Here is an 18,734-nt window from a genome sequence, read left to right on the forward strand (position 1 = left end):
TGTACACTATACCCCTAGATGAATTCCCTGAGGGGTGTAGTTTGCAAAATGGGGTCACTTGTGGGGGGGTTCCTAACTTTTAGCATCTTATGGTGCCTAGAAACCTACATGGTGCCTAAAAAATAATCTCATAAAAAGGAGGCTCCAAAATCAAGTAGGTGCTCCTTCTATTATGAAGCCTGTGGTTTGGTCACCGTGCACACTAGGGCCACATATAGGATATTTATGAAAACAAAAGAATTGGGGGAATCAATTTTTAGTCACATTTCTCTAGTAAAATCTACTGTATTCGTTAGAAAAATGTATTAAAATTGAAACTCTGCAAAAAAAAAGAAATTTTGAAATTTCACCTACACTTTGTTTTAATTCCTGTGAAACACCTAAAGGGTTAACAAACTTCCAAAATGCTGTTTTGAATACTGTGAGGGGTGCAGTTTTTGAAATGGCATCATTTATGGGGGTGTCTCACATACAAGTCCCTCAAAGTCACATCAGAACTGAACTGGTCCCTAAAAAAATCAGTGTTTGAAATTTTCTTGAAAATTTGAGAATTTGCTATTCATATTGTAAGCCTCCTAGTGTCCCAAAAAATTAAAAGGAAGTTGAAATAATGATGTCAACATAAAGTAGACATATGGTCTATGTTAGTTATTCACTATTTTGAGTGGTAAGATTATTTGTCTCACAAGCAGAAAATTTAACATTTTGCAAATCGCAAAATTTTCAATTTTTTTCCGACATTTTGGTATTTTTCACAAAAAAACACAGACTGTATCGACGAAAATTTACCACTAACTTGAAGTACAATGTGTCACGAGAAAACAATCTCAAAATCACTGGGATAAGTAAAAGCAAAAAAAAGTTATCCCCACTTAAGTGAGACATGTCAGATTTGAAAAAAATGGCTCTGTCAGGAACGCAAAAACTAGCTCTGTCAGGAAGGGGTTAATGATATACTCTATATATTATGTAGAGCGATCTAGCACCAATTCTATATTAAACACTTATGCGTTATTTTTGTACTGTACGTAAATCTGTCATGCTCCGTATCCTAATGTACCATTCAATGACTACGGAGGGGATGAACCGCTAGATTAATTTCATGTTTCGTAGTTTCATATCTCCAGATTTCCCTCCTTTCTGCCATACTTCATTTGTGTATGTAATGGTCAGTCAAATTATTAACGTGATTTGGAATAAGAGCGTCAAAGTATATTCTATATAAAATTTTAGGTTTGACTTTAATTTTGGGGCAGATGTATTAAGCCCGGCAAAGCAGTGATAATGCGGAAAGGGGTAACGCATCGTCCAATCAGCTGTGTTTGAAAAATGACAGGAGTTTATTGGCTGATGTGTTATCACCTTTCGCTTTATTGCCGCTTTATCTTTTTTGCTTAATTCTGTACTTCTGCCCCTTTGTTTTTAATAGTTTAAACAACATGGGTTCTTGATCAGACTTCTCTTTCTTCTATCATCATCATCATTATAATATTATTATTACTATACCCTAAATTCATTGTAATTTTAATTAAAAAGTACTGTATTTTTAGTTAACAAGTTGTCTCACACTGCACTGAGTGTTGAGGGTGATCATGACACAAGCAGATTACATATAGTGACCTGAAACAAGGTTAGAATGTCCACGTGGGCTTACACTCTAGGAGGTGACGGAACACATGAAGCAGAGAGTAGTGGAGTAGGATTTGGTAGGGAAGGAGCTGAGTCCTATGGGTGCCAGTTGACTTGCTGACAGTCAGGATCCTGATGGTCACTATACCAAATCGGAATCCCAACTATTCAACTGCCTGACAGTTGTAATTCCAACCACCAGGGGCTATTCTCCCTCATGACTCTAAAAGGATCTCCCGCGATCTGGCGTACTAAGAGGGACTGTTTAGCATGAGTGCAGTAAAAATGTGTGAGGACACATCTGGACTAAAGGGGTATTCAATCCTAGCCGATATTTCCAACAGTCAGAAATACCGGCCAGGACCTATTCAATCCCGGCAGTTTCCGTCCGGGACTCCACTGCTGCAGATTCAGCTCTTTGAAAAGACGTATCTTCGATGGCAGAAACGGGCGCTAAATTTTCGAATTTGCAACTATTTCAACCTAAAAAACGTCTTTTCCCACTTTCGGAATGTTTCCGAAAGTTTGAAATAAAAAGAAAAATTTAATACAGTAGGTTGACTGACAACTGACGATATTTCTGACTTTCGGAAATATCAACACGGATTCAATACCCCCTAAGCCTTGGAGAGTGATATAGTGGCGAGAGATAAACTACAATCCATTTAGCACCTAACTGTCTATAATATGACAGGAACTCACTGGATGGTAGTTTATCTCTATCCACTTTATCACTCTCCAAGGTGTAGTACATCTTCCCCTAAGTATATGGGTTGTATATAAAACATACATGTGTTCTGTGTTTAGATTTTGTGTCCCATCCCTAAGGTTTCTCATTAAGATATGTAAATGTTCAAATATACTTCTGACCCCAAGCTATTCTGATATGGGAGACTCAACCTGGAATTGGTGTTATTGTACAGCAGGATGTTATATTCGTATTCTACAGAGCAGTGAGTGATACGGGCTCAGATTCCCGCCTGTTTTAACACTTTCAATTTGTTTAAAGTTATATTATATATTTAACAATAAAATTGCAAATATTATGGATGCCTGGTAGTGCATTTTTAGTGAGCAAACCAGAATAAAATGCAGAGGGTAATCCTTTCTCCACGTCTCCTGTGAAATTTAAAGCATGGAATAGTGTGGAATTTAAATTTAGAATATTTGTCGCTAGATGGAACTGTGGAGAAAATGTGTTGCATAACTTTATTAAGACAGTTTTTAGTGACGACGCTCACTGCTTCAGAGTGTGTGTGTACAGATGGTGGTCTGCACAACACCATACATTTTTCTGTTGCATTGATGCGGTTATGTTACACAGTAAATTAGCATGGTTACACTTTATTCCTTGTGGAGACGTCACACTCTATGAATCCAATAAACATTCCTTACCCTCGCATATAAAGCCCTCAAAAACACCAGTCCTTCATACATGCAAAGCACGCTCTTCAATTCCTCTACTTAGCAGCTCTGTTTTACCTCTGACTTAGGGCTAAAATTTGTAAGGGTTGGATGCACTAACATCCGCTGGCCCTTACTGCTCCCCTCTGCCGGCTACCGCATTTATACTAATCGCATATGTTCTAACATATGCGATCAGTATCGCAAAGGGCATCTCTTGCGATAAGAGCTGCACTTTGTGAAGCAGCCGGCAGGGGGTGAGTTGGTTCCCACCGCTCTCCCCCTCCACGCCTGCTCAGCAGCACCCTGCTCAGATGGCTGCAGGGACTGCCGGGCTTCTCCCCCTTGCACCCTGAAGGTGCTAGGGAGAAGGAAGTCACTGGTCTGGGCAGCGGAGGTCATGTGGGTCAGTGTGGGAGGTGGTAAGAAGCCCATAGGCTTCTATGGGGTGCTGGCGATACCCCCCACAGCGGATCCCGGCGTGCGGCCTTTCCTGCTTGGAGAGAGGGAGCAATGAAGAGATAGTCGCAGATAGGTAGTGGGGGTACGGTGGAGAGAGTATGGGCTAAAAACTGTCACAGCTCAAAGTAAAAGTGCATTGCAGAACAGGTTCCTGTCGATGCCTTCCTCCCAATGACCAAGTATAGGCATCTATCTAGATCAGGCATGTCCAACGTTGGCCCTCCAGATGTTTTAAAACTACACATCCCAGCATGCTTTGCCACAGTTTTGCTATTAGAGAATGCTAAAACTATTGCAAAGCATGCTGGGATGTGTAGTTTCAAACCATCTGGAGGGCCAACGTTGGACATGCCTGATCTAGATGCCGGTGACCCCTAGTGGTCGGCCAATGTATTGTCGACCTAAACCCGTTCAATCCGCCGTCCAGATACCGATTAAGAAAGGTGGAACAAATATCCTGAAAAGGGAGTTTTTATTGCTGTGGATGGAAGTATTTTCTTTTCAGTCCACTAGAAGAATCGCATGGGCGCCTGATGACCCGCCGTTTTTATCCCAATATACTATTACCGCCTGTCAGTTACAAATATACTGTATCACATAGCACAGCCATGCATGCCTCTGTTAGTCTTGACAGATCATTTGTAAGAGATCCCTTTAATTACAGATTGTATACGTTAATGTACCAGTGACGTGCACGAATATAGCAGCGTCTCACACACAAGTAGTTCCTAGCCAGACTCTCTGCCACATTAAGCTGTCACTTTGTCTTCTATTTGTCTTTGTCATCTTGACAGTGACACCATTCTGCAGCCATATTCCCTGAACACTCATAAAAGTGCTGTCTGTAATTAAGAGTTTGATGTATTAATTACAGACAGGACGGCTCTGGGAGAGATAAAGGGACTTCCAGATGTGCCTGTGATTGGAGGCTGACATCCTGCGAACGTTCCATATCACACGCAGAGTACACGCACCACACTCCCTGCTCACCTTTCCATCCTCACAAGTTCAAAGCCAGATTACTTCTCTGCAGTTCCTTTCATCAGGGCCCGGGGAACAGTCACTCATTAACAGGTGGCAGCGGGAACATGACGTACTCCCAAATTTAACACCTTACTGTTTATTTGATCGCTTTGGGAAAAGTGGAGAGGAAATCTGGGCTATTATGAAACCGGTATCTATATTAAAAGTGCTGTCCTTTTTCTTAATGCTCAGGCGACGCCTACATATAGGCCTTTATTCAGATCTGATCACAGTACAAATTTGTTTGGAAAATGGGCAAAACCATGTGCACTGCAGGTGGGGCAGATGTAACGTGCAGAGAGAGTTAGATTTGTGTGAGTTATTTTGTTTCTGTGCAGGGTAAATACTGGCTGCATTATTTTTACACTGCCATTTAGATTTCAGTTTCAACACACTCCACCCAAATTTAACTCTCTCTGCACATGTTACATCTGCCCCACCTGCAGTGCACATGGTTTTGCCCATTTTCCAAACAAATTTGTACTGCAATCAGATCTGAATAAGGGCTATAGTATTCATAGTGAGGATGACTATAGGGCAGAGGAAGCTCACCCCTGTCATGATGGAACGGTTTAATGAAAGTAATTGGCTAACTTGTTTCCTTGGAAGACATTAACCCTTTGAGTACCAACATCTTTGTGAGATGTTCCAGATGTCCACTAAAAATGCCAGTGTCGCTCACATTTGTTATATAAATTCAAATAAAAAAAAATTCTGTGAAATAAGATTATATTTTCTATATAAGGAAAACATTACTGGTCATGATGATCAAAACATTTTATTGGCTCTTTGACTTAGAGGGATATTTTAGATGTAGTATCCTATTTTCATGATAAAAATTCGGGAAAATGCTTCTTTTTCGTGAACCACGATCGCAGCTTGAGCTGTCCTATTATTCACATGCAATAATTATCCATAGGGTTTATCACATGTTTCTCTTCACCTACTCTGAGTAGGTAAACAGTTGAGGGGGAGAAACCCTATTTCGGGGTAAAAATGCCAGGACTTTGTTTAGAACCCCTTGACCAGTCCTCCTAATGACTGATTAGTCACTTAAAAGTTTTGAGTTATTTTTCAGCTAATGTGAGATGTTAGTTTGGGGTGAAAAAAATGCAAATTATGGAAATAATTTATTGGGGTTCTTTATTATTAGAACAAGTGTTATTCGATGTTAGGGGGAGTAATCGGTTGTTTTTAAAAAGTGCCTTTAAACGAGATAGATAGATAGACATTCATAATTTGGTTTTTGTTTACACTATTTTTATCTTTTTTTTTTTTTGTGTGTGTGTGTGTTTTTTAAAAAAAAATATTTCGGTATTTTAACTCATTTTAAGTCCCCCAAATATTTGTATTATGCCTTCAAATAATATACTTCCATACAGTTATGCTATGTTACTTTGCCATTTTTTGGGTATAAGCGTATCTCCCCATATTCAATGCTTAACATCGCAGGTCACCTATTTTCACTTTTAGAATAGGATCAGTCCGATTACAGGAGTTCGCATACCCTTAATTAAAGGCTTTCTCGGGTAATAAGTGTGATAACTTTACCCGCGATAGGATATCCCCCATAGTCATTGGAATTCACTAAGGTGCACATCCGTAGACTGCGCCTTTTTCAGTAATTGATTGTGTGGACTGCACATAAGTTTGCTAAATAGTCATTCTTCTAGAAACCTTGTTCAACTGCGAGTCCTGTAGACTGCCCATGGGTTTTTTTTTTTTTTTTTTTTACAATTGATTATTTTGTAGACTGGTCAAAGTATTGTACAGCCATCGTCTATTCTGCATACTGTTCATTGATCAGTTTTATAGACTATGTAAAACCTAGTTCAAGTATTGATTTCACAGGCTGCTCAAAATACCGTTCTGTAATTGATTCTTTAAGTTTTTTTTGTTTGTTTTTTAATCTGAACATTTTTGTTTTCAATTCATTCTTTTGGAAATACTGTAACTATTAAGGTTGTTTAGACCTACATGCTGCTGCTTTCATCTGCCCCATAGTTGTAATCACCTTCCGATTATGTGGTGTCATTTGCTAAAATAAAAGAAACGCCCTTCTGCACGAACCGAGACTTTGGTCATGCTACCTTTTTTCCGTTGTTAGCCGTTTGCAATCTGATTGACAGGAAGCCGGCGTTTGGGGGTGGTAAGTGGCCGTTTCATGAGAGTGCTAGAAAGACCGTCGTGACTCAATAACCGCAGGCATGCCTAGGGAAACACAGGTGTGCCCAAGCATTTTAGGGGAGGGTGTGTTACGTCAGCTCTGGCCTTGATCAGGCTGAGGTCATTGCAGCCGCTGAGTAATTCCCTGGCTACGCAGTGTTTGCCATGAGTGTTGACCAGTGGAAAAATCATTTGAAGGTGAGCGTCTCACCCATGGTTTTGGACATTTTCCTACGGCTGCAATAGCCGTACACCTCTATTTGCCCAGCGAGTTCATAAATTCACATTGGCGGATTTCACATTAGCGGGGTGGCGTCTACTTGCTCAATGGCCACCGCTAATTTGCACAGCAATGATCAGGACTGAATCAGACCCTTTGTCTCATGATACATTAAAGCAAAATGTGTCATGATAACACATGGTGAACACAACTGTGTTTGCTGTATGTTAATGTATCGAGATATATATTCATAGGTACATGAAATGCTGCTTTTGGTTACAGTGGATTGTTTTCAGCTACTGTCCTAATAGGCCAAAATCTGCACGCTCAGTGATTAACTAGCGATTGTGGAGTATTCACAAAGTGAGTGCCAGGTGGTCATTGCTGGAGGCGTTGGCATGGCCATTGCTGGCGGCGTTGGCATGGCCATTGCTGGAGGCGTTGGCATGGCCATTGCTGGAGGCGTTGGCATGGCCATTGCTGGAGGGGTTGGAATGGCCATTGCTGGAGGCGGTGAGTGAGTGGCAGTGTGAGATGAGCGCTTAGAATTCAGAAGGAAATGCCTTCAGTGTCCATGCATGTTAAAAAAGAGCGTTGTTCGATTTCCTGATTTGAAGCCCTTCTTTTGTCCCTATACCAGTTGTTCCCAAACGTGGTACTCAAGGCATCCCCAACAATCTAGGTTTTAGGGATATTCATGCTAAAGTACAGGTAACTTAATTAGCACCTCGTCAGTTTGATTATACCATCTGTGCACAAGCAGCGATATTCTTCATTCCTAGACTGTTGGGGTGCCTTAAGGATAAGGTGACCAACTCATCCCTTTAATCCAGGACACATATTAATTACACAGGTTCTGTGGCAGTTTAAAACCAGGTGAAATGGAATCTTGAGGTGTGGCAGTTTAAAACCAGCCACAGAACCTGTGTAATTAATATGTGTCCCGGATTGAAGGGATGAGTTGGTCACCCTACTTAAGGACCACATTTGGGATAGAGATGTGCAGATTCAGATGTACTCGGTTTTTATCACCAAATTATTGCAAGCTTTTTCCGAATGGCTATCGGCTGTTACGTATTTTGGAAAGCCAATAAGATCCCACTTTGAGATCGAAGAAAATCTTTTTTATCCTTCAATATTATTTGCACGGACAGCATCCAGAACTAAGCCACTATTATTTCTTAGCCTTATCTTTTATCCACAATTTCATGGAATGGCACATTGTGCTACTAGCCGGCGTTCCCTTGCCTCAAGGTCATCAGGATTGCACTTTTTCCGTACCTGTTGGCTAAGAAGCTCATAAATTCCTTCCGCAATCTTGAGGTGAGCTGTCATTATTACATTGTGTGTGCGGACACACTGCCACTGTGCTCTGTTCCTTTCCTTTCTTAGCTCAGCAGGGTCATTGTTCTGGCATCGCAGACCCTCTGGCCGGTGTGTGATCTGGTGTTCAATCCAAAACTATATCTCCCTTTTAGTCTGGATGCTCAGTGCCAGTCTGACATCACTTTGTCATGTGCAGTCTGCGGGATTTCTTACAGCAAGCTCAAATCTAAATATGAAACAAAACTTCAACATCGACTTTCTGGACACATTAAATGGTTGTGCCAGCTGTGCATCTTAGGAGCAGAGTGCACACGTTTATGAATACTTACACAACCACTCTATTGAGTCATTGTGCTACATAAGCTTGGTCAATTGTCATTATTTTGCTGTTGATTTCATTATCAAAGTGGTTTTACTAACTTCTGAATCACAGAGCCTAAAGCCCCGTACATATATGGCGATCTCCGTTGACACCAATATTGAGAGCCTAAACCAGGCATGTCCAAACTGTGGCCCTCCAGCGGTTATAAAACTACACTTCCCAGCATGCCTTGCCATAGTTTTAGCATTCCCTACAAGCAAAACTATGGCAAGGCATGATGGAACTTGTAGTTTCACAATAGCTGGAGGGCCATAGTTTGGACATGCCTGGCCTAAACGAATAATTTTTTACACAGACTAGTGTCTTGGTTAATACTGAAAAAAATCTGGACAATTTGAGAAAACATTTTTACAGACATTCAACCTACAAAAAAAATTTTCTTGTACGGATGGAGCAGCTCTCAATGGCGCTGCTCCTGGCAACAGTATTGCTAATCACCGCTGCTCGCCATCCGACAGAAGGGGGTGCACGCACAAGACACTCGCGCGCCGTTCTATCAGAGCCCACCTACGCCGGCTCCCCGCAGCCCCCACTTGCCCTGCCCGTCTGCCTGAAGTGGAGACTGGCAGGGAAGCCGCTGCCAGCCGCCGCAAGAGCTGCGTCAGATGGCGCTCCTGTCCGCCAGCCTGCGCCAGCTCGGGACATCTGGCGATCCTGCAGGCTGGATGACAGGCGCTCCATTTTTGATTGTTTTTAAACATTTTACCAACAGCACAGCTCCTAACCTGCATCATTTAACCCATTATTGAGCGGACGTGTCTTTATTGGCCAAATTACGCTATTTAAATCCCCCCAAGTGTATGATTATTCATTAAGATTTGTGTACCAGAGGTTTTGCACCGTGTCAGGAAAAATCTTTATTCTAAAGTTAAAATGTCTGAACTTTGCACTTGCTCAGGAGGGATCTCACAAAAAGATGCTAATTTCATCTAGAAAATCAATGCTCATTTGTATTGGATTGCAGATGGCATTCGCATTACCCAATTCACACCGTGTTGGATTGACCGCATTGCATTTGCTGATGTTTGCATGTATATGTTCATGTCCAATTGTGAGGGTTTACAGAGTTCATTTGAATTTGTTAGCGTGTACAGTTTTATTGTAAGGGGTTTGCAGTCTATTAAAATTTATAAAGTATTCCAGACATCACAATTATATATATATATATATATATATATATATATATATATATATATATATATATATATATATATATATATATATATATATATATATATATATATATCTCGCCGTTGCGTCCACAAAATATAAAATGTGAGTAGCACCGTAAAGCTATTTAAAGGATGGGGTCGTGATGGTGTAATACAATGCAGATTGCGTCACCCGGTCTGCCGATCATGCGGTCTTTAGGGCAAATTTACTAAGGTGGGGGTTCTGTTGTAGATTGGATGTTGCTATCGACATGGTAAAAAGGTCAACATGATTTTTTGTACAGGTTTTTTTGTGAATTTGTCGAAAAGTCTTCAATCCCCACCGCTATTTCCAACAGGGTAAATAGCGGTAGGCGCCTATTCAATGCTTTCTTGCCCGACAATATTAAATAGGCAGAACGGGCCTGACTTTAAAATCTGTCGGACCCGTTTTGCCGTGAATTGACGTGATCACGGCAGGATCTCGACAATCCACGGCCGTTTACCTGGACACGCCCCCTTTTCACCGATCGGCGAAAACGGGTCACGGCTGTCTGGACGGACCGACAGTCATGACCCGGGATTGAATACCCCCTTACTGTTCCTCGTGCCCTCGCATGGCTCGCCATGATAGGCTCGATACCTTGCTGCCCTTGGCACACTAGTTATCTAACTCTTTGCCCACTTGGATGGTAAGGAAAGAACAAGTCATTTTAAGTAAAAAATTCATGAAAACTCATGTTGAACTTTTTTTGTGTTGACCTTTTGATTTGTTAGAGACCCAGGGGTAGATGTATAAAGCAGTGATAAGGGAGGCAAAGTGATATTTTATCACCGGCCAATCAGATCCTATCTGTCCTTTTTTAAAAACCCAGCCTGTAACTTAACAGTCAAGAGCTGATTGGCCCATGATTAAGTACCAGGCACTTTATCACTCCACCAACCCCCCTCCCTCCCCTATTACTGCTTTATACATCTACCCCCGTAGTGACTGTCGTCGTTATGACTGGATACCCTGCTGAGATTTGTAAGGCCGGCGGTGAGCATCTCAATTAATTTTGGCATATAACCTGCCTATGGGATCACCGCTTCAAATTCATATAGCAGACAAGTAGGAATCAGGCCCTTTTTGCTGCATGCAAAACAAATAGAAAGGGTGTTCTACACCACTTGCTATGCAGCACCTAATTCTAAACCTGCTCTTTAATACGTGACTTTACTAATCGGCAGGGTTAAATCACTCCAATCAATTTAGTCTGTAACCAGATTACGTGAATGTGACAGCTGATTTCAGGATGTTCTGAAATTTAAAGAGCTTAAGATCTCAGCTGTGGCTTTGAAGTGACTTATTGGAGAGCGCATTATGCACATTTGTCACTCATTATATAGGCAGACAGATCTGTATTGCAGGCCAGACCAAACTGTAAGGATTGTTGTACCAACAAGTGGAGAAAAATCTGACTATGTACATACAGTGCTGTATATAAAACGTGGCTGTAGGACTTGGACTTTGGTGCATGGTACTTGCAGTACACGTAGTATTTTGCAATTGCGCATTGAGCTTCTTAAGGTTACGTCAAGGAAGATGTTAGCCACCAGAGACTACCTTTGTGCCATAGTCAAACCAGTATAGTTTAACAAAAAGATACTTAACCGTTCCAGCGTGCCAGTTCTAAAGGTGCCATATACATGGTGCGATAACGCGGCGCATTGCATGCTGTTATCGGGCGCAACGCATGCGATACAATCCGCGGGCAGTACAAAAAGTATGTGCAGCACATACTTTTTGTACTGTGCGATGCCCTCGGGAGCGCGCATCGCATTGCAGGCTTTTCATTGCAACGTGTATGGGGACCTTAAGAGACAGCAATCCGCACTCCCCACATTGAGAGACCAGTCGTGTCTCATCTATGCTAAACTTTGATCGTATTGCAACACATTCCATAGAGATAGACAAATGTATTCCTGCACTGATGGACATGAGCTGGCTTTTATCTTATTGTTTGTACATCTTTTTTTCATGCTTAAGTGCTTATTACGTGGTTCAGTGTTTTTTTTTAAATGTATTTATTCATTTTTGTTTACTATTGTAATCACCAATTCTATCTTCATATTTGAAGCTTCTTTTTTTTTTCATTTTAAAATGAATATCCTGTCAATGTCAACCTGTTATGCTGCATATAATTATTTTTGTGTACTGTTTGCTTCATATTTTATATTATTTGATATCCTGCTGTTTTTTCCATTTTTTTTTTTTTTACTGTTGTGTTATTGTGCTGTTAATGACCTGATAATTACATATTCACTCTTTGGGTAATTTCCAAATGCTATCCTGCAAAACTCATTGATGTTGCATTTTAATATTGTGCTTCTTTTCATCAATACATTGGTATCCTACTTGTGCTGTTTGTGACGTGTTTTTTGTTTTTGTTTTATTTTTTAATTTGGCTTTTTGTTTTCCTTGTTTTTTCCATCCAGATCCCCTCACTACCCCCTTACCACCCACAACAACCTCCACTACCACCACAACTACCACACCCTCCACCATCCCAGGTACGGTAACTTCATTACATGTGTGTCTGTCACTTCCCTGCATGAATTTTGGGTTAGGGTCGAGTAACCAAAATTCTTTCATGACAATGTGGCTGAACACTTTCATATCACAGTTTACGGCAGACTCATGGTCTTTCATCCCTAAATCCCAGTGTTTCATTCCCTTATCAAATGCAATTTCCATCCCTAATTTTACAACATGTGATTTCGGCCGTTTTAGGTTATATCTTGACTCCTAATAGCAGAGCATGCAATTACCCATGACTGCTGATTTGTTCTTGAAGGTCAAACAGTCAAATATTGCAACCTGAGTTTTTAGAGATCTTGGCCGACCGATTTTGACCCGGTTGTCCGCTGTTTGGCTTTACGAATATGTGGCTGAATTTATCCAGAAAAACCGGGAATATGATGGCAGAAAATGACCTGCAGATCCATGTAGTCAACCTTTTTTTGGAGGGGAGGGGGGGGGCAGGGGGTAATGGGTACGGTTTGAGGGAGAGTTGATAAATTGAACTTTAATATAAAAAAATAAAACACCTGGCTCTAACAAGATTATACGTTGGAAAGGTATGATAATTCGGCAGTAAAGTCTTGCAAAGGTAAGTCTGAGCATGCAATCAAGTTTACAAACATTGTTCGTAATTCTGAGGAGTCGAAAATATGATTTTTGCACATTTAGGATGATCTATTTAATTGGCTGCATTAAATTCCTTCAGCTAATGGATTCTCCTGGTGCTATCCATAACCCGGTACTTTTCGCAGATTATGTGGCCACCCGAAACATAATCCCGGATGAGTAGCCCTCAGATCTGCAAACGCATGTGTCCCGGAAGTCTTAACGGATTCCATGTTATTTTGTCGCAACAAAAGGGTCCCAGATTGTATAACACATTTACGACCACTGATCACATATAGGGCTATCAGCCTTTTTTTTTTCTCTCCAGGCGACAAGACATCAGGACTAAATGGATTCCTCCCCCCCCCCCCCCTTGACAGAATATCTAACTTTGACAAATTGTCTTTTCATAGATTCACAAACTCTGGGGTAGATGTATGAAGCACTGGTAAGGGAGAAGTGGCCCATGGCAACCAATCAGCACTGAAGTAACATCTATCATTTGCATAATATAAAATTATAGAGAGCAGCTGATTGGTTGCAATGGGCCGCTTCTCCTCAGGCTCATTTCTCCTCCCTTTATCACCGCTTCAAACATCTACTCCTCTGTTCTCAGGACCCTCAACAGTTCATATTTTCCAAGTCTTCTCAGAGAATCACAAGTGAAATAATTAGCTTCACTTGTGGATCTTTGAAATTTCAGTCAGTACTGACTACACCTGTACATCCGCTACTTGACCTGAAATTGGTATTGCAGAAATGTTCTGTTTGTACTGTGTCCATGTTTCCCAACTCCAGTCCTCAGGAATTCCTAACCATGCATAGTATCCATACTCTATACTGGTGCACAGGTATTCACTCATGATTCTGTGAGGAAACCTGGAAAACATGCACTGTTAGGGTTTCCTAAATAATGGATTCCCTACCTTCCATTTTAATTTAACCTGTATTAATACAGCATTTTTTTTTTTTCACAGTACAGGGGTTCTTTGGCATAAATCCATAACACAGCATATGCTATGCACTATTGCACAATCACATTATAAAGAAAAGTGTTTATGTTAAGGTACATTTATTATGTATTATTGCACTACTGTATTTATATTCTATTTCATTTTACGGTGTATGGTGAAAAATATAGTATAGCCTACACACCTGACTCTTAAAGGCTAAAGGATAAATCATGTATGGGCAACCACCGTCAGTATGATTATCAAGCAAAAATGGACTACATAATTGGGCTGTTGCAGAGTTTATTGCATATCTGTGGACAAAGCCTGCCTTGCATGTGAGCTGAGAACATGCAGATACAGTACTGACAATAGTCTCAGTTATAGCTCCACTTGCATTGAAGGTCCATAACAGGTCCTCTCACACAGGCCATGTTCAGTGAGCACTTATATTGGCTGATCTAAAACATTGTGTATGGATAGGTGTGGTCCAACAGAGATGCCTGCAACTCGTATGGGTGAATACATACATGCAAGTACATGCATTTCATCCCATGCATGCAATGCGGGGGGGGGGGGGGGGCAGTGAAGCCCAACTTGCATTCAGCTGTGGTAGTGCAACAGGGCAATCCCTGTACAGAGCAATAAATCCCAAGAGCTCGCTCCCGCAGCCAGCCCTTACCTGCAATTTTCACTTTTACAGTGGTGACTTGTTAGTCAAAACCAAAAGTCGCTGAAAAAAAAAATGGTACACTGAGCGATATATTGCTGAGCTATAACCAGCTAAAATCGCTCAGCGGCCATATTGCACCGTGTGTACACACCTTTATTTGCACTTTAACATCAAGATTCTATTGGCAGGTACAGTCCGGCTCACAGGACCACTCGCCTTCCTTGCTCAGCTGAATGCACAGCCTCTTCAGTGTTATTACATTCAGTTCCTTTCAGTTTATTAGCAACCCGTTTCAGTTACGCCGCTCAGTGCTGACTTTGTGATGAACTTTATTATTATTTAAATTCATTTTACATTTCAGTGCAACAATTCCTGGTATTTTTTTTAAACACTTCACTACTTTGGTGTACTTTATCTATGAACGATTGTGCTTTAGTTTTTGTCATGCAGCTCATAAATTATAGCATTTATAAATTAGCGGCAGTACATGATTGACAGTATATCATTGAGGCTTGCTAATTGTGTTCTTTTTTTTTTCCTGATTTTTGCATTTCAATCCATTTGAGTGTTTAATCAATCATGTGCATTTGTTATTCATTTATAAACAAGCATGCATATATTAATTACAATTGTGGAGTTTATTTAGTTCCGTTAATTTGAGGTAACATTGACAGTTTTGTTCATTTTCAGGTCACGGGTCTTATTTATCAACAAGTGATACATTTTATTGTGGACGATCAAACTTGTTGCGCATGGTAAATGGTTCTCCAGCCAATCAGCTCCTGTCTTGTGTTTAGCTCCTTTGTTTAAAAAAATGACAGGTGGAAGCTGATTGTTTGGAGCACTATTTATCACACACAATGAGGTTTATCTTTCACAATGAGTTTTCACACTTGTTAAATATTTTGATACTTAGGGGCCCATTTATTAAGTGGCTATTAATCCATTAAGGTTTGCTTTATTACAGTTCTGTTGTACTTTATTTTTATTACTGTATTTTGTAACTTACCTACGGGGAAATATTTTTTGGGGTAATTTTAACAATTTAATTGCCACATTTTTGTTTTCCCACCCATATTGTATGTCTTAAATTGACAAAGGCAAGTTGCATACAGCCTTGGTTGAAATGGGATGATGCAAATAATTAAGAAACAGGATATTTGTATTCTGTGAAATATCAGTAAGGTTTGTTTCACCATCTGGTGTACCTTATTGTTTGTAATTTGCCCCTGAAGAAGACCCCTTGAGGGACAAAACGTGTAAAAGTGACTGGCATCCTATAAATCCACCATTAATTGAAGATAAGCTGTGTACACACAGTGAGATTTTGGGGGGTATGCAATGTGGGATCACGGCTGTCGATCCCCGCCGACAGCCGTGATCCAGGCCCGTTTGCGGTCAGATCGATTTCAATGTCCCGCCTGCTGATGGGCGCAAAGGGGGAGTGGCTGTGAAAACGGCCATGGATTGTCGAACTGCGGCCCGGATAACGACAATCCACGGCCGTTATCAGCAGAACAGGCCTGACAGCTTCTGAAGTCGGACCTGTTCTGCCGTGATCCCGCATCAATGCTGTCGTTAATGACAGCATTGAATAGGGTGCCGCCGCTATTTCCCACGTCGGAAATAGCGGCGGCAGATTGCTTACCCCCCTTTGTGTTCAATTTTTACTATATTGAATGGACGATCACAATGCACGTTCCTGTTGAGTGTATATCTAAAAGTAAAATAGAATGTGCAGGCAAGACTATATAGTACAGATCTGTGCTATAAAGTCCAAATCAAATGAGTTTTGCTTTCCATTCGATTCGATCCCAATCAAATTGCTAGCAAAATCGCACCATGAGTACACGGCAATTCTTTCTTGAGCTTGATCACACTCTATGGCAGTGGTTCCCAAACTGTACCTAGGCACCCTGGGGTGCTTCAGGACACTTGCAGGGAAGACCTGGGTTGGTGGTCCAGGAATTATTTATGGTCAAAGTAATATGCAAACAGTGTTTGTGGCTTCCAATCATAATTTATGTGGATAAAACAGAAGTGAATCCCGTCCCTGACCCCAAAATTGAACTTAGGAATGATACATAGAAACTTTTGGCCTATAGGTACCATGAAAACAATTGTACACACACACAAACATATAATTCGCACCCACTCCAGTTCCAGAGCGACACCTGTCTACTAATGCCTAGATCCTTCTTTTGATCAAATTATAGCAGCACAATGGGATATCTCTGAAATACCATGTGGACAGTGTACACCATGCCTCCTGCATAATAGTCCACAATTACCTAATATTCTCCAGTGGTGGAACGGTGGCATTGATGGCAGGCTGAACTGTATCCCACATGTTTGTTTGGGTTCAAATCCAGTGAATAAAGGTGCCAAGTCCTGATGTCTAAGTCAGAGGAATGCTCCAGCCATAATCTGGAGGCTACGGACCTGTGCGGTGACACGTTGTCCTGCTGAACTCCTGTCTGTGTGAACGCACAAGATGAGGGAGCAATTGATCTGCAAGCATGGCTACATAGTATACGCTGGTCAGTGAAATGTGCAAATGTATCAGATCATAATGCGTGCCACTCCATGCTTAAGAGGGCCACTGCCACACTCGTATTCAGCCATCTGCCAAAACAGTCAGAACCTCCTCGTCTTGTCAGACCAGGCTACACGTTTCCAGTCATCTTGTGTCCAGTGGCAGTGTTCATGAGACCAGGCACTGCACAGAGGGGGTCAACAGTGGAACCTGAGTGGATCATCGGCTCCTGTATCTCATAGAAGAGAATGTACAAACACTGATGTCAATGGGTGTTACAATTCTTATGCGTACATAGCGGATGTCCTGCGCCCCAGCAGTGTATGGATTTCTTCTCGGACGTTGTGTAGTGACAGTACCATCTTGAAATTGTTGCACATGACCATCATAATTTTGTCTTCATTTCAGAGGTGAGGTGGCCTGTCCCTGTGACCTTCTTTATAGCCTCTTCACCGCTAATTATACAATACCTGATTTTAGGGATATCGGACTATAGAAGCAGCGGCAAGCAGTCCCTGGGTCGCGAGTGACTAGGTCAACACCTGGAAATGGTCCACATACCATAGGCCGGCATTGACAGAAGGTCCACACTAGCTTAAGGTTGACATGGGATCACAAGCTTGACATGTTTTTCATTGTTTTTTGGGGGTGTAGAACAACATGCTTCATACTTTACTATCCAAGTGGACATGGTGAGATTATAATCGTGTGCCTGAAGCATGCCGAGGATATCGAGCCATGCGAGAAGATGCGGTACACTTATACAGTGTCCATGTCGACATAAACGACAAAAAACATGAAAAACTTGTCGACCATTTTTTTTTTTTTTTTACGAAATCTCAGTCTACTGATATAATCTCTGCACTAGCCATTATAATTCTGAGACATTGACTTGTAAAATGGATTTATGCCAAAGTTTCCCAGAAATAAAATCCCTTTGACAACTAATCACTAGTATAGGGTGACTAAGCCTCAATTTATAAGGGAAAAAATTGGTTTTACCTGGACTTTGTTTTAACTGAGGGACAGTAGGGAGGTATCCACTTGGTGAGTAAAAAAACCATGGCCACTGAGTTTTGCACTTCATATACAGATTCAAAGACTCAGTTGCACAGGCATACAAGTTGTATGTCAAATTGGTAGCTGGTGCTGCAGAAAGGGGCTGTTTGGCGCGACTGAAGCAATGATATATAAGGACTCATCTGTAGGCTGAATTACTTATTTTTGTTTCACCTTCAATTGTTCATCCTCGTTTGTGAATTGTATGTTAGATGAGATCCTTACTTGTTAGTAATGTCACAACCACCGTCTTTAGTCAGTGCCTTGACAAAGCTGGTAACTGAGGGGAATAGGAGGGACAGTATGTTCTCTTTTTTTTTTTTTGTTTAAGGATAGCATTCAATCCCATCTTACATTGTGTGTTGTCCTTTTTGTCTTTTTTTTTGCATGGAAGACATTCTTTCTAAGTAAAGACTTCAAGATGTTTTCTTACTATGCTGCCCACACTAGCTTTATTACCCACTAAATTACATATTTGCTTGGTGATGCACGATCTCTATGTAGGCATTAATAAAAAATTTAAAAAAGTTATAAAGTAAAAAAATAAAAGACCAAATAATATAGACTCCTCAAAACTCATGCTA

The 18,734-nt window shown here is 41.0% G+C and overlaps 1 protein-coding gene across 5 annotated transcripts in view; it reads left to right on the forward strand.

The window, feature by feature from the left end:
* CADM1 (cell adhesion molecule 1) overlaps positions 1 to 18,734 on the forward strand; it is a 251,665-nt gene that overhangs the window by 203,767 nt on the left and 29,164 nt on the right. For 3 of the 5 annotated variants that reach the window (XM_083163180.1, XM_083163177.1, XM_083163178.1), the window contains one exon: positions 12,242 to 12,316. The exons of the other annotated variants lie outside the window; for them this stretch is intronic. In XM_083163180.1, coding sequence (XP_083019306.1) covers positions 12,242 to 12,316 — 75 coding nt within the window. The remainder of the gene's footprint in view (positions 1 to 12,241; positions 12,317 to 18,734) is intronic. 5 annotated transcript variants of the gene reach the window in all.

The sequence above is a fragment of the Crinia signifera genome, chromosome 19, assembly GCF_055691185.1.
Source record: "Crinia signifera chromosome 19, ASM5569118v1, whole genome shotgun sequence".
Classification (NCBI taxonomy): Eukaryota; Metazoa; Chordata; class Amphibia; order Anura; family Myobatrachidae; genus Crinia; species Crinia signifera.